Raw genomic sequence first — 15,954 nt, 5'->3', positions numbered from 1 at the left:
CAGAGTTTTCCTTTGTTCCTAAATGGGTTATAACATGCTCTCTGGAAATTCCCTATTGATATTTTTAAAAGAAAGAATTTACAGCCAGAAACATGCACAAGGATTCTTTCTGTTGTCAGGAATGAGGATGTGGTCCAAAGTGTCCCCCAGTGGATTGAGTTTATTGTTGCAATGATTAAAGCCTTTATTTCAGCAGGGTGGAAGTATGCTAGCTTTCACAGTTGGAGAACAAATATACACTAATTCTTCAAGAGACTCTGAGCATCATTTGAACAGTTTTTGGAGCTTTATAGTCAAATAGTAACCACCTTTCTGGAAGCTCAATTGTCACCAATTATTATCTGCTTATATTATTTATATAGCGTATCAGCCTGAGAAACATCCCTAATAAAATGAACAGGATAGGACTCTTATCTGATATTTAATTCCTTGACCTGAAAACATCACTTTTCCTCCTTCATGCAAAAAGGCAGAATAAAAAGTACTCAAAATGACTTTGCAAGATGTGCTTTATTTTAAATCAGTCCTGAATTCAAACTACATAGGATCTTTTTTTTTTTTTTTTTAATATCCCAGACCATTGAATGATTCTTCTCAGAAACTATTTCACTATGGAATGAAAACTACATTTCAATCATTAATTTTTCATGCTACATTGTTATTTAATGAAGAAGTCGTATTACCAACAATAATTTAAGAAAAAGGCCATTTTGATTTCCCCAAGCTCAATATGTGTATTTCTTTCATAATTATGAACTTAAAAAAACCCGTCTTGGATGTAAAAATGTGAATTGGAATATGTAAACTCTTTGACATACCTGAAAAGACAGGAAGGGAAATGTCACATACTGGAAAAATCATTGCCTTAAATCATGGGAACGGGAAAAGCATGTCGAAGGAGGGAGGGACAATGAGTAAAGGTAGAAGAATGACCAGGGCTGGAAAGAGTCAATCTATTTCACATCCAGCTGGGTGCCATTTTGTTTGTTTTTGTTTTGTTTTGTTTTGTCTTTGTACCAATCTTTGTTTCACAGGGAACAATAACTGAGCTAGAACAGCCTCTACCATTTAAGTGAGTAGTTTGCTGGGCCTTGACAAAACAGATGTCCACATATTGTATTTTTTGTTTGTTTTCCTGAGAAGTCACTGGTGTTCAATGGAAAAAAAAATTCTTAGTCTTCAGATAAGATAAGGCAGTAAGAGTGTTACTAAGGGTATCTTTTTGCTTAGAATGAGGCTTATCTTTCCATGGGCTTCCTCATGGACCATTGACTCTCTTTTCCCCTTAGGAGTTCTCTGTCTCCCATCACTGTTGCAGGGCTGGGGTGTGCGGAGGGACCATCTGTTTTCATGGCCGCTTCCCCCTCCACCTGTGCTCTGTGTTTGTATGACAGCCTCTCTTTATAGTGAGGGTGCATTCTCCGACAGGAAAACATGGCGTCATTTTTTTCAATTCTCCTACTCTTCTGTTTCTCTGAGGGAGAACACCCATACAGGACTCCTTCACACAGTCAATCTGAATGCAAGACGCTGTTGACAGAAACATAAAGCAAGTAGCCCTGATTCAGAGAAATGGAATTACAAAGAACTTTTTCAACAGCGCCTTAGCTGGTCAGGTAGCTTTGATTACAAAAGGAAGTCGACTCCTCTTGGCCACCTGTCCAAAGAGAAACTATTTCCATCAAATGAGAAATGCTCAGCTCATAGGAGAATATTGTGCTTTTTGGTTCTTTTTCTGTTTGAAAACTCACAGATGTAAGTTCTGTGTCCTAGGGTGTCAATTTGTTTTTTCTCTAGTCCATTTGATCATGGTTTCTGGTGAACGGTACAGGAATATTAATTTGGCATAGAGGTCTTCTTCTAATTCCAGTTCTCCTGTCTCTCGGACTAAAAAAATATCTGTGCACAGTTTCAAAATCCGATCCACATTGGGAAGCTCTTCAAACATGATAGAGTGAGAAATTCCACTGAAGAATTCACGGACAAATTTCCCAATCACAAGGACAACTGAAGCGTATAATCCCATGATACTGAAAAAGAAAAAAAAAAGAAGAAATTGTATAGAGCCATTATTATGGTTAATAGGATATTAAACTAAAAAAATAATTAGTATTTTTTCCTCAAACTTCATAGTTATAGAAGGTTCTTTTTTTTGAGAACATTTATTTTTTTTCTAATTTAAAATTAAATTCACATTCTCTGTAAAAGAAATCTACATGTTACAGAACTATAAGACTTGAAAAAATAAAAGTTCTTTGAAATCTCAGTATTGAAAATAGTGTTAATTGCTGCCTATATGAAATTTATATATATTTACACATTATATGCACAAACCACACAACGTATTTAGTAGAGATGCAAATTACTATATATGTTTTTCTATACCTTGCTCTTTTTCAATTGATAGTCTCAGGGACTAATTTTCATAATAAAATTCTGAGAAGGCTGATTTCTTAAGAGACTCATTCTGAGAAATGAAAAAACCTCCAGATTGTCCTCGAATTTCTGCATCAGAATATTGGTGAAATGGGTATCAGTGCACATATTCCAAACTGTGGTTTCTAATCTACCCAATATATGTTAAGGTCAGGAGACATTTTAAGAAGAAAAGAGATAACTTAATGCCAATTTCTAAGTTTCTGGTCATGGCATAGCCAGAAAGTATATGTAAGAAACTAGGACACAGCTTCTAGTCCTGCTAGTGTTGTGACTCACACAAGGTAAATTTAGACTTCCTTGAGCTTATGGTTTCTTATTTTTTAATAGTATTTATTTATTTATGACAAAGAATGGGGTAGTTATACTTTGGCAAATGCGATGTTGGGGATTGAACCTGGGAATTTATGGTTGATAATCCAACAAACACTTTATTCATTGCGCCATCTCCTGGGCCACTGGCTTTTTCTTTTTAATTTTAAAAAATATTTTATTTTAATTTTGAGAGAGGTTCAGACACACACACACAGAGAGAAAGAAACACCAGAGCACTGCTCAGCTCTGGCTTATGGTGGCGTGAGGAATTGAACCTGGGACATAGGAGCCTGAGGCATGACAGTCTCTTTGCAGAACCATTATGCTATCTCCCCTGCTCTTTGGCTTTGTTTTTAAAATGAAGATCTATGAATTTTAATATTGCAGCTGAAAATTTAAAAATTCTGAGATTAAGTGCTCCCACCCTCAACCTTGCATGACACAGAAGTAGACACTATTGACTTACCCATAGCCAGCCAAGAATCCCAGACTGGGGGGACTGACTTTGTCATTGAAGATTATCAATTCCAGGGCCTGCGCATGCTGATTATACAGTCTGTTTCCAGTCAAATTGAGAACCCACCATTCACTATTAGAATTAGGTGTATTATCTCTAGACAAAATGATGGTGATATTCCTGAAATTACTTTCTGGAAGAGAAAAATGAAATGAAGTCAGAAAAACTTTTTCTTTTTTTAGAATTCATTGCACATCAATAGGTATCAGATGGCGAAACTTGGCTACTATAAGTAGAACGTGGTTCCACAATGAGAAGGACACATGGAGATGTTAGCACACAGAAAATAAAAAGTGGGTCTCAAAACATACGTGGAGTTTTCCCTTTTTCACCACAGGGATCAGTCATGATCACTACATATGATGAACTTGCGGTCAAATCACAGGGACACTCATTATCTGATACCTCTTTTTATACTCCAAACATCCAGAAAGACATTTGAAACAATGAATTGAATTGCCATTTAAAAAATTAAATTGGCTGATTCACTTATATCACCTATATATGTATATATATGTATATATATATATATATTTTGCAAATTCTTTTTATTTGATCTTATTGGGGGTTAACGGTATAGACACAATCCCAATGCCCCTTCATCCTGCCCCTGTCTCTCCTTTCCCAGAGTCCTTTGCTATGGTGCAATATGCACCAGGTGGTTCAAGTTTCACCTTCTGTTTTTCCCTTACTGCTTTTTGTTCATAAGTTCCACCTGTAAGAGATCATTTAATATCAGCCTTTTTCTTTGTCTTGTCTCACTCAACATGACATCATAGAGCTCTGACCTTGATACTGCAAAGGTGATGACCTTAGCGGGTTTTTTTTTTTTTTTATTAAAATTTTTTTTGGTACTTTTTTTTTTTTTGTCTCTAGTGTTATCACTGGGGCTCGGTGCCTAAACTATGAATCCACTGCTGCTGGAAGCTATTTTTTCCCTTTTGTTTTCCTTGTTTATCGCTGTTATTATTACTGTTGTCATTGTTATTGGATAGGACAGAGTGAAATCGAGAGAGGAGGGGAAGACAGAGAGGGAGCGAGAAAGATAGATACCTGAAGATCTGCTTCACTGCTTGTGAAGTGACCCACCCCCTGCTGGTGGGGAGCCGGGGGCTTGAACTGGGATCCTTATGCCAGTCTTTGACCTTTGCACCATGTGTGCTTAACCTGCTGCGCTGCCGCCCAGCGCATGACCTTAGAGTTGTCAACAGCTGTGTGTAATATGTACCACAGCTTCCTTAGCATTCATTTGTCATGGTGCATCGACTTGCTCCCATGTTTGGACTACTACAAACCGTCCTGCTCTGAACACTGGTGTGCAGAGAGAGGTCTTTCCTATAGGTATTTCTGTTTTCCCTGTGTAGGAGAGGGGATCGCTGGGTCATGGCAGGTCCATTTCAGAGTTCTAATGAATCTCTAGATTGTTTTCCGCAGGTGTTGGACCAACTTACATTCCCCTTCTCCCGCCAAAAAAACCTCTCCAACAATTGGTGTTTGTCTTTTCTAGTGCGTGACATTCACAGAGGTGAATGTAGGATCTCATTGTTTTTATTTGCATGCATCAGCATCACCAATGCTGATGGTCTTCTAAGAGGAATCCATGATGTTAGGTTCTATTAGGAATGACATGGCTGCTTAAGTCAATGTAGAAAGGCGGTGAACATAGGTACAATTTATGGTCATGTGGAAACCCTCTTAGGAACTTGTTTTTATTTTGCCTCTGGGGTGATCGCTGGGACTTAGTGCCAGCACTATGAATCTGCTGCTCCACGTGGCCATTATTATTATCATGAATACTTTTTGGTTTGGATAGGACAGAGAGAAATTAAGAGAGGAGTGGGAGATAAAGACACCTGCAGACCTGCTTCTTTGCTTGTGACGGTTCCCCTCCTGCAGGTGGGGTGCAGTGGGGGAGATTGAATCTGGATCCTTGCACAGGCCCTTGTAAGGGAGATCATTTGTGGAGATAGGGCAGCTGGGAAGAGTTAACTGAGGGACAGCTCATTCAGAGCAAGGACTGCTGGTTGAGCAATCTGTACTCAGAGCAAGAATTTCTAGAAATATTTCTGACAGAAAGGGAAACACCAAAGTTCTCCACTTATCTTGCGAGACAAGTCTAGTTGCTATTGGCACACCATCTAGAGTCAGCCAGTGACTTATGTTGGGACTAGGTGAGCATGCATAAGATAACCTTATTATCTTTCTGCATTTGCCAGATGCATACCTCTGCTCTGGACCACATCACTGATTAAATCAAACAATGCTTGATATATAATTAAAAAGTCATTCTCAGGAGTCCGGCGGCAGTGCAGTGGGTTAAGCGCAGATGGTGTGAAGTACAAGGACCAGCATAAGGATCCCGGTTCGAGCCCCCGGCTCCCCAACTACAGGGGAGTCCCTTCACAGGCGGTGAAGCAGGTCTGCAGATGTGTCTTTCTTTCCTCCTCTCTGTCTTCCCTTCCTTTCAATTTCTCTCTGTCCTATCCAACAACAATGACAATAATAATAACTACAACAATGAAACAAGAGCAACAAAAGGAAATAAATAAATATAAAAATAATAAAAACCACTTTCCTACCATTGCTATTATATTTGGAAATATAGTTTCTAGAGCACTATTATTGATATTGTAACAGTTTTGTGCTGAATCAAGTGCATTTGCTGCTATGAGATTACTGCCTTTATTTGGGGTGCCTTACTACTTAATACCATAACATTTTCTGAGTTACTGAGTGTGCATTTAAGTCAATCAAACTGTCAGTGAAAAGAGAAGGAAGAATACTGGTATTGGATGAATAAGTGCTTCATTTTGGCCAGTGAAGGCAGCCATAATTCTTATTTTTCTTGAAAGTTGTGTCTCACACACATACAGACACAGACACACACACAGATACAAACACACACACACAGACACACACATACAGACACACACACACACACACACACACACACAGAGAGACTAGAAAGCTTCTGTATAACAAAAGAAATGGTCACACAAACAAAAAGACTCCTACAGAATGGGTGAAGATCTTTACATGCCATATATCAGACAAGAGGCTAATAACCAAAGTATATAAAGAGCTCACCAAACTCAGCAACAAAAAAGCAAATTCAAAAGTGGAGAAAGTATATCAACAAAATATTCACTAAAGAAGAGATCCAAAAGGCTAACAGACATGAAAAATGGCTCCAAGTCACTGATTGTCAGAGAAATGCAAATTAATACAACAATGAGATATCACCTCACCCCTGTGGGAATGTCATACATCAGAAACAACTGCAGTAACAAATGCTGGAGAGGTTGTGGGGACAAAGGAACCCTCCTGCATGGCTGGTGGGAATGTAAATTGGTCCAACCATTGTGGAGAGCAGTGTGGAGAAACTTCACAAGGCTAGAAATGGGCTTTCCTATGACCTAATAATCCTTCTCTTAGGGATATATTGGAAGGAGTCAAATACACCCATCCAAAACCTGGAAACAACCCAGGTGTCCAACAACAGATGAATGGCTGAGAAGGTTGTGGTGTATATTCAGTGGAATACTATTAAGAATAATGAACCCATCTTCTCTGACCCATCTTGGATGGAGCTATAAGGAATTATGTTACGTGAGATAAGTCAGAAAGAGAAAGACAAGTATGGGATGATCCCACTCATAAACAGAAGTTGAGAAAGAACAGGAAGGGAAACTCAAAGCAGAATCTGACCGTTTGGAGTATTGCACCAAAGTAAAAAAACTCAGGGGAGGGGTGGGGATGGTAAGGGTCCACTATGGAGGGGTGGGGGTAGGGACACAGATCTTTGGTGGTGGGAATGATGTTGATCTTATAAATCATTAATCAATATGAGAGGAGAAAACAGATTGAATGTCTTGAGCTTTTTAATGCATAGGCTTCAGTTCCTAGTTTATATTCCCTCAATCTAAACAATTAAGGTTTAAATAAGTAAACTGATTGAATTTTAACATTGGGCTTAAATTGTTAATGCATGTCTAATAATAACTTTAAAAAAATATTAGATCACCTATACTCCTAGACAAGGGAGACCAGAAGCAACTGGTCTTGTCAGTATATAAGATACAGTTATTTGTAAATAGCATTAAATGACATAAATCATGGTAAGGTCTTATATGGCACAGTAAATCCTAACCATGGAATTTTCAAAGTAAACCAAATTTGCAAATAACTTGGTTATAATAATAACTATCTATTGCCTTCTTCAACTCTAAGACAGCATAGAACCTTTCTTATTCTCTATAAAACCCATATTTCTGCCAGTCCTGGAACCTCTGAGGCTTGGTTCATTTCCTTCATGCTTCTATTGATCCAGACCATTCGATACTGCATCTGCTGATCTCAACCAAGTCAGTGCAACCAGTGCTTCCTTGACATGTTTCACTTCAGACTGTGTCCAGAGACACCAGGCCTGGGATGTCAATCCTTAAGCTCCATTACTCTGCCACCAAGTTGCAGTTGCTACCATGATGCCAACCTGACATCCCTGGGCAGACGACCTCACCAATGTATCTTGGAATCCCACCTCCCCAGACCCCTACCCCACTAGGGAAAGAGAAAGAAACAGGCTTGGAGTATGGATTGACCGGCCAACACCCATGTCTAGCAAAGAAACAATTACAGAAACCAGACGTCCCACCTTCTGCACCCCATAATGATTCTGGGTCCATACTCCCATAGGGATAAAGAATAGGGAACTTTCCAATGGAGGGGATGGGATACAGATCTCTGGTGGTGGGAATTGTATGGACTTGTACCCATGTTATCCCACAATTATCATTCAAATCAACTTAAAAAAAGAAGACTAGAAAGTTGCTTGAGAAAGGCAAAAAAAGGAGAAACCGAAGAAACCATATGAAAGTCAGATTTTTTTTTCCTTTTTTTTTTTTTAATTTTTTATTTAAGAAAGGATTAGTGAACAAAAGCATAAGGTAGGAGGGGTACAACTCCACACAATTCCCAACACCCAATCCCCATAACCCACCCCCTCCCATGGTAGCTTTCCCATTCTCTATCCCTCTGGGAGCATGGACCCAGGGTCGTTGAGGGTTGCAGAAGGTAGAAGGTCTGGCTTCTGTAATTGCTTCCCCGCTGAACAAGGGCGTTGACTGGTCGGTCCATACCCCCAGTCTGCCTCTCTCTTTCCCTAGTAGGGTGTGACTCTGGGGAAGCTGAGCTCCAGGACACATTGGTGGGGTCTTCAATCCAGGGAAGCCTAGCCAGCATCCTGGTGGCATCTGGATCCTATGTTCATAGCAGCACAATTCATAATAGCTAAAACCTGGAAGCAACCCAGGTGCCCAACACCAGATGAGTGGCTGAGAAAGCTGTGGTATATATACACAATGGAATACTATGCAGCTATCAAGAACAATGAACCCACCTTCTCTGACCCATCTTGGACAGAGCTAGAAGGAATTATGTTAAGTGAACTAAGTCAGAAAGATAAAGATGAGTATGGGATGATCCCACTCATCAACAGAAGCTGACTAAGAAGATCTGAAAGGGAAACTAAAAGCAGGACCTGATCAAATTGTAAGTAGGGCACCAAAGTAAAAACCCAGTGGTGAGGGGTAGGCATGTAGCTTCCTGGGCCAGTGGGGGGTGGGAGTGGGCGGGAGGGATGGGTCATAGTCCTTTGGTGGTGGGAATGGTGTTTATGTACACTCCTAGCAAAATGTAGACATATAAATCAGTAGCTAATTAATATGAGAGGGGGAAATCAATTGTATGTCTCAAAGTTTCTCAAAAGACAAACTGAATCTTTTTAATATATAGGCTATGTATTTGATATGCGGACTCTCTCAAAAGCCTAGACCAAGTAGATTAGAAGCTTCCAATAGCACAGCTATATACAAGATACTGGGTACTGTCCAGCAAACCATAACAAAGGGACTTTTCAAAGTTAACCCTATTAACAAATAATGTGATGATAATATTAACTATTGATTGTCTTTTTGAACCCTAAGACAGCAGGAACCTCACATCTTCACTATAGAGCCCCTACTTCCCCCAGTCCTGGAACCCTTGGATAGGGCCCACTTTCCCGTATGCATCTCCCAATCCAAACCAAATAACATTGCATCTGCCGATTACAACCTAACCAAAGCAACGATTGCTACCTCAACATGCTTTACCTCAGAATGTATCCAGAGACTTCACGTGTGGAATGACAACCCTTCAGCTTCATTACTCGGGTGAGACCTTTCCTTTAATAGTACACTCTAATTTCATCTCAGGTAGTTCACTTTCTAACAAAGTCCCATAACCTAGATATACACCAGTTTCTGTGAGAGAGAGCTTATGTGCACACGTATCCATAAACTATAAAATATATACCTGAAAGCAGGACTACACTAGAGTTTGCAGTGAGTACCTCCCTAACACTTCCTCTCCACTATTCCAAGCTTGGGATCCATGATTGCTCAACAAATTGTTTGGCTTCATATGTTAACTCTCTTTTCAATCACCAGGTTCCAGAAAGTCAGATTTTTAAAAGTTCTGAAAGAATTCCTTTTAATTCTTACCAGATAAAAGTTGCTTTATAGGTTTGGAGTTAGAATCACTAGGTGCTTTCACGTAATAGGGGTAGATCTTCTCAATAGTCCTGTGCATTAAGGAAAGCAAGATGGTTAACTGGTGATCAACACAGGGTACTAGAGATGACACATGTGCAGACAGCCTCCTGGCCGGCCTTACATTCAGCACATTACAAGGAGAACAGGGCAGTCTGAGGCCAGAACTGAGCATGGCTCATGGACATGTGAAGCCCTTCATTCAGCTTTTTGGAAATGCAGCATTTCTCCCTAATGACTGATTCTCTATTAGCATCTAAACATCACAGCTTGGAGATGTTTGAAACGAGGTATTTAAGTGGCAGGATAAAATTCTCAGATATAATTTCCCCTCAAATTTCCTCATACTCCTTGTCTGCCCTCATTCTCCATTAAGTTAGCTGGGCCACCAGGAAAGTAATAGGCGAGGGGTCACACAGGAGCTTTCTCGGGCTTTTAGAGAAAAGGATAAGATGAAAGCAAGGTGTTTTCTTTCTTTCTTTCTTTCTTTCTTTCTTTCTTTCTTTCTTTCTTTCTTTCTTCCTCCCTTCCTTCCCTTTTTTTTTAGAAGACAAAAATCAATACTGCCAGAGCTTGGTGGAAAGAGAGCCAAGGGGGAGAAAAGAGAACTCCTTTAGTCTAACAAAATGAAATACACAAATGGAAATTACAAAGTACTAACTAGCAAGTAACTCGCTAATTGAATTATCAACAAATGAAGGTGCATCTCTTATATACATGAGTTTGTAGATGCCAACTTTGTACTAGCTACATATACTTGTTAGGGTTGCTTTAACAGGGGAAACCAACTTACACTGGTGTTGTTGAACTTTCTGTATCATTGCCAGCTATCATTTTAGCTATATTCTCTCTTGTAATATTTGCAAGAGAAAAAGAAAGCTTGTCTGTTGCGATTTCTGCTTTTGCACCCAGACTCATGTTTCTGTAAAGAAAAGAAAGAGAATCAATGTGAGTGATTACCCAGCAGTTTAGAAGGGAGGTTTTAAGTCTCACTTGACTCTTGATCTTACACATTTCACCAGTTTTTCACTGGGTCCATAACTACTAACCCCAAGGTTTTCTGTTTTCCTCACTTTTTTCAGCTTCTTGAGAGAATTAGTAAAACCCAGGGAATCATAAACACCTTCAAAACAGATGACAAGTAAGGACGGTCTGCTGACTAAAATAAAAACATCCTAATGCTTTCATATGAGCTGTACAGGCACTTCTTACGAACCCGGTGGATTTCAGCTCTGTAGTGATAGATAGAACTCACGTGTAAAAAAAGAATGTTCAGTCAGAAGTTGATTTGTAATGCTATTTTTTGCAATAACTTTTCAGATTAAAGTCTTGGAAGCAAATTTTTGGTAATACAGAATCTGATGTGATTCTTATTAGAATCCTTAAAAGGAGAAACTAAAAATGAGATGAAGTTTTTACAAATGAACTTGCAGAAAAATGGTAACTAAACTGTCTGTCTGGCTTTGTGAGAATGCTGGTGGTTAGAAGGGGTGAAGGGGGAGACAACTTGGTACAGGTTGGGCTGGCTAATGCTATGTGTGGGTGGGGAAATATTCCCCTGAAATTTTATATGTGTGTTTGCCTCCTGGGTTATTGAATTTACTGCTCCTGGCGGCCATTATTTCCATTTTATTGGATAGGACATAGAGAAATTGAAAGAGAAGGGGAGATAGAGGAGAGAGACAGACACCTGCAGACTTGCTCTGCTGCTTGTGAAGCATCAGACTTGCAGGTGGGGAGCCAGGGGCTTGATCCCAGATCCTTGCTCTTGGTACTATGTGCACTTAACCAGATGTGCCACCTCCCAGCCCCTGAAATCTTACAATTTTTAAAACACTTAAATCACTAACAAGAAGTGAGAAAAAAATTAAGAAGATGGAGTTAAGGAATTGGAATATCCTACGTTGAAACAGTTCTTGGATAGTTCTAGAAGGCTTCCTTTTGTGCTTATCATGATTTTAATAATAACCACGTCTGACATCATGGACCCCAAAGAACTTGACATTTGACAACTCAGCTTTTGTAGACAAGACTGTGATAGTAGACACTGACCTAATCAAGCAGCGTACTGTGTTCCTGTCCCTCCAAACAGCTTTAGTAACTGTTGGGTGTTGTGGATGTAAGGTCTTTTCCTAAGAAATGCTTTGTCTAAAAAAGTGAAGTAGTGGTAGCCTTCTGGCTGTGGGTCAGATAATGTGGAAAAGGAGCTTCCCTTAGTTCACCCCCTTGAGGAACTGCCAATCTTCTTACATCTCATGTGTGGAGACATATCTACTAGGGTATTTCCAAGTTTGGAAAATTAAAGTGACCATCTAGGGTTCCAAAAGTTTTTTTTTTCTTCTTTTTTTGGGTTATCGCTGGGGCTTGGTGCCAGCCCTATGAATCTACTGCTTCTGGAGGTGATTTTATGTCCATTTTATTGCATAGGACAGAGAGATATTGGGAGAGGAGGGGGATATAGAGAGGGAGAGAGATAGATACCTGTAGACCTGCTTGACCGCTTGTGAAGTGTCTCCCCTGCAGGTTGGAGAGCTGTGGCTTGAACCTGGATCCTTATCAGTATGTATACTTAACCCGGTGAGCCACCACCCACCCTCTAAAGTTCTTTATTATTGAGAACAAACTTCAACCTTTCAAGCAAGTCTCACAATTCACACAGGATCTGTGTTATAAACTATCACCCTCATTCTTTTCTCTCTACTTCTCTCCAATTCACAGCACTCATAACTACCCTTCCTTTGTCAATCAAAGTTGAAAGGAGGAGAACTAAACAAAGTCTCAGCTTTGTCAGTGATTCCCATCAAATCATTATTTTATTTTAGTACTATTTAAAATTTTAAAATATTTATTTATTTTCCCTTTTGTTGCCCTTGTTTTTCATTGTCGTTGTAGTTATTATTGTTGCTGTCATTGTTGGATAGGACAGAAAGAAATGGAGATAGGAGGGGAAGACAGAGAGGGGGAGAGAAAGACAGACACCTGCAGACCTACCTCATCGCCTGTGAAGTGACTCCCCTGCAGGTGGGGAGCCGGGGGCTCGAACCGGGATCCTTATGCCGGTCCTTGTGCTTTGTGCCACATGCGCTTAACCCGCTGCCCTACCACCCGACTCCCCAAATCATTATTTTCTAAGTTCAGTTTTAGTTGTAACATTGAACAAACATTCCCAAGATATGATAGGAACTAAGATCCACATTGAGTATTTCTACTTTTCTGCCCCTGTCCCCACCACCCAACTCCAAATTTAGACTGGGAGAGAAGGGAAATTATGCATGGAGATACAATAACTACCTCTGGATACTCCATGAAAAAACAAGACAGAAGTTATTATCGAGGTCCGTGAGTTCGTGTATCATTTTCTGCTTACTGGGAGGGCTGATGGTCCACAAAGAATTTGAGTTTCCTTCCAGTTCTGCTACTGTTATGTCTTCTCTTTCATAATTTTCCAGAAATTGCATAGCACCCTGTGTGTTTGCAAATATACAAGCAGAAAAGGTCATCTGCGTGGTGATAGGTAATGAAATGATAACTGTGTAGCCCAGATTTCTCCCTTCATTAAATGCAACACTTTGCCACTAAGTTGCCTCCGTTCTCTGTGGTGTTTTCTCCCCTGCTGACAATACAGGTGGTTTCCAGACATAACTCACACCTCCAGAGATACTGTCACACCAAGGGCAGCTCAAGAAGCACGCCAGTTAAGGAGCAGAGAATAATCTGATGGTTTACTGTCCCTTTCCTTCCACACTGGGAACAAAACTGATGATCAATTCACCAGAAAGTAGAATTTAATCCACCCAGGATAGGCTGGCCCTGTTCTTAAGTCATTCATCTTGCAAGACTCATTTTATAGCAGAGTAACTGCTAGGCTAATCTTTTTTTTTTTTTTAAAGATAGTTTTATTAGTCAGGCAAATTTTAATCATTTTATTAAATGCCGTGCTACCATATTATTGTTTAGTGTTGGATAGTGAAAAACAGCAACAACACCAACCATAGATTTCCCTCCAGAATATCACCTCCATTTTATGGGGGCATTAGAAGATTAATGCTTTTGTTTTAAAAAAATTATTTATTTTCCCTTTTATTGCCCTTGTTGTTATCATTGTTGTTATTGCTGTCATTGGATAGGACAGAGAGAAATAGAAAGAGGAGGGGAAAACGAAAGGGGGGGAAGAAAGACAGATACCTGCAGACCTGCTTCACCAACTGTGACTCGACCCCCCTGCAGGTGGGGAGCTGGGGGCTTGAACTGGGATCCTTATGCTGGTCCTTGCGCTTTGTACTATGTGCGCTTAACCTGTTGCACTACCGCCCCACAACCAAAAAAATGTTTTTAAAAGTTTTTTTTTGTTTTAACAAAAGTTGTTTGGGAAATAAGTCATTTACGTTGTAAATGTAAATATGTTGTAAATATTTATTTATAAAATGAAAGTAAAACAAAAAGTGAAGTTCTCTTTCTCTTTTTTTAATTTTATTTATTTATTATTGGGTAGAGATGGAGAGAAATTGGGGGGAGAATAGAGAGGGAGAGAGACAGGGAGACACCTGCAGCCCTGCTTCACCACTCCTGAAGCTTTCCCCTTGCAGGTGGGGACCAGGAGCTGGAACCTGGGTCCTTGTGCCCTATAATGTGTGCGCTTAACCAGATGTGCCACTGCTTGGCCCCTTGGCTGTTTCTCTTTCCCTTTTACAACTACTCTAGGGAAGCCAGTGCCAACCAAACACACTCAAAGCATTTGCCAATATTTATTTAACTAGTCCTTCAAGCTGTTGGCTATTTATTGTTGAATCCTTCCAATGTTCACTAATTCAGAGAATAGGATCACGAGCAGAAACATATATAGAGTTTTTTCCATATTCCAACTTATTTTATTAGGACAGTCTCATAGAAGACTTACCTGGTAAAGGTATCAACATGAATCACCATTTTAAAACTTAAAAGAAAATGTAAAGCACCAGTATCTGGTCAGTTTACATGAAAACACTGAGTTAAACCCGTGCTTATTAACAAATGTTAGTTATATAAACATACCATCTTAAGTTATCAAAGGTGCCAGTGACCAGCAATCTGCTGTGTATGATGTCTAATCTCTGGAAAGACTTTCCTACCACTGAGGTCATGGCAAAGTACTGAATCATGTCACAATCAAGGAGGTCACCTCAATGGCCTTCATGGGATTGATAATACCCATTTACTTACTGTGTCACTAGAGAAAGCATCTAGAAAGCTTTCAAACGTTGCCTGTTCCATGACTTTCAGCTGGCTTTGCTGTGCACTCATTGTGAAAATTGGCTGAAAAACAGAACCACACAGGCTTGTTGGTGTTTGGAAGCTATTCTTCACATCGTGGCTTTCAGAAAAAGAAAGGCATACACCCACTGAAAACTCGACCGAATAGGGCTCTCATTTGGAGATGATTCTTCCTATGCTCAAATCCATCCCAGAACTGTTCTTTCACTCTCTCCTGAACTTTATGTCCTACATTAAATATTTCTTGACTGGTTAAAATCTAGAAAGGAAATATAGAATTGCAAAGGCTAACAAATCCTCCTCTAAGGGGTAATCAAGAAAGAGTGCTTAGGGAAAGACAGAAGCAGGCTGGGTTATGGATCCGCCTGCCAAGGTCCATGTCCAGTGGAGAAGCAATTACAGAAGCCAGACCTCTTACTTTCTGCACCTCAAAAAGAATTTTGGTCCATACTCCCAGAGAGATAAAGAATAGGGAAACTTTCAATGGAGGGCACAGGATAGAGAACTCTGGTGGTGGGAATTGTATGGAACTGTAGGCCTCTTATCCCATGATCTTGTCAGTCATTACTAAATCACTAATAAAATAAATAAGGGTGGGGCAGACCAGGTAGAGTGTCCAGTGGTTACCTGATACCCTCCGAGGGTAATTGTCACCGAGACATCCAGGGGCTGGTTGATCACTCCAGCTACAGATTTGATCAGAGACATGAAGAGAAGAGGAAACCACACAATGCAGATGAGCAAGACGATGATCATGCCTCCCATGCCGTACTTGACCACTTTCTTCTTCTTCTGCCCCCGGGGCTGAGGGTATCTCTGCAGTGGATAGTTCACACAGGGTGAGGC

At 40.0% G+C, this 15,954-nt stretch overlaps 1 protein-coding gene across 9 annotated transcripts in view; it reads right to left on the bottom strand.

Moving 5' to 3' along the window:
- Positions 1-491: 491 nt before the first annotated feature.
- The window catches only part of PIEZO2 (piezo type mechanosensitive ion channel component 2), a 414,090-nt gene continuing 398,627 nt past the window's right edge, over positions 492-15,954 (bottom strand). For all 9 annotated transcript variants that reach the window (XM_060200656.1, XM_060200658.1, XM_060200657.1 and 6 more), the window contains 7 exons: positions 15,736-15,924; positions 15,058-15,150; positions 13,150-13,322; positions 10,652-10,780; positions 9,811-9,890; positions 3,218-3,401; positions 492-2,030 (listed from right to left, as the gene is read on the bottom strand). In XM_060200656.1, coding sequence (XP_060056639.1) covers positions 1,778-2,030; positions 3,218-3,401; positions 9,811-9,890; positions 10,652-10,780; positions 13,150-13,322; positions 15,058-15,150; positions 15,736-15,924 — 1,101 coding nt within the window. In that variant the 3' untranslated portion in view covers positions 492-1,777. The remainder of the gene's footprint in view (positions 2,031-3,217; positions 3,402-9,810; positions 9,891-10,651; positions 10,781-13,149; positions 13,323-15,057; positions 15,151-15,735; positions 15,925-15,954) is intronic.

This window comes from Erinaceus europaeus, chromosome 10 (assembly GCF_950295315.1).
Source record: "Erinaceus europaeus chromosome 10, mEriEur2.1, whole genome shotgun sequence".
In the NCBI taxonomy this organism is placed as follows: domain Eukaryota; kingdom Metazoa; phylum Chordata; class Mammalia; order Eulipotyphla; family Erinaceidae; genus Erinaceus; species Erinaceus europaeus.
Note: the sequence above shows the minus strand (reverse complement) of the source record. Positions and strands in the feature narration are given on the sequence as shown.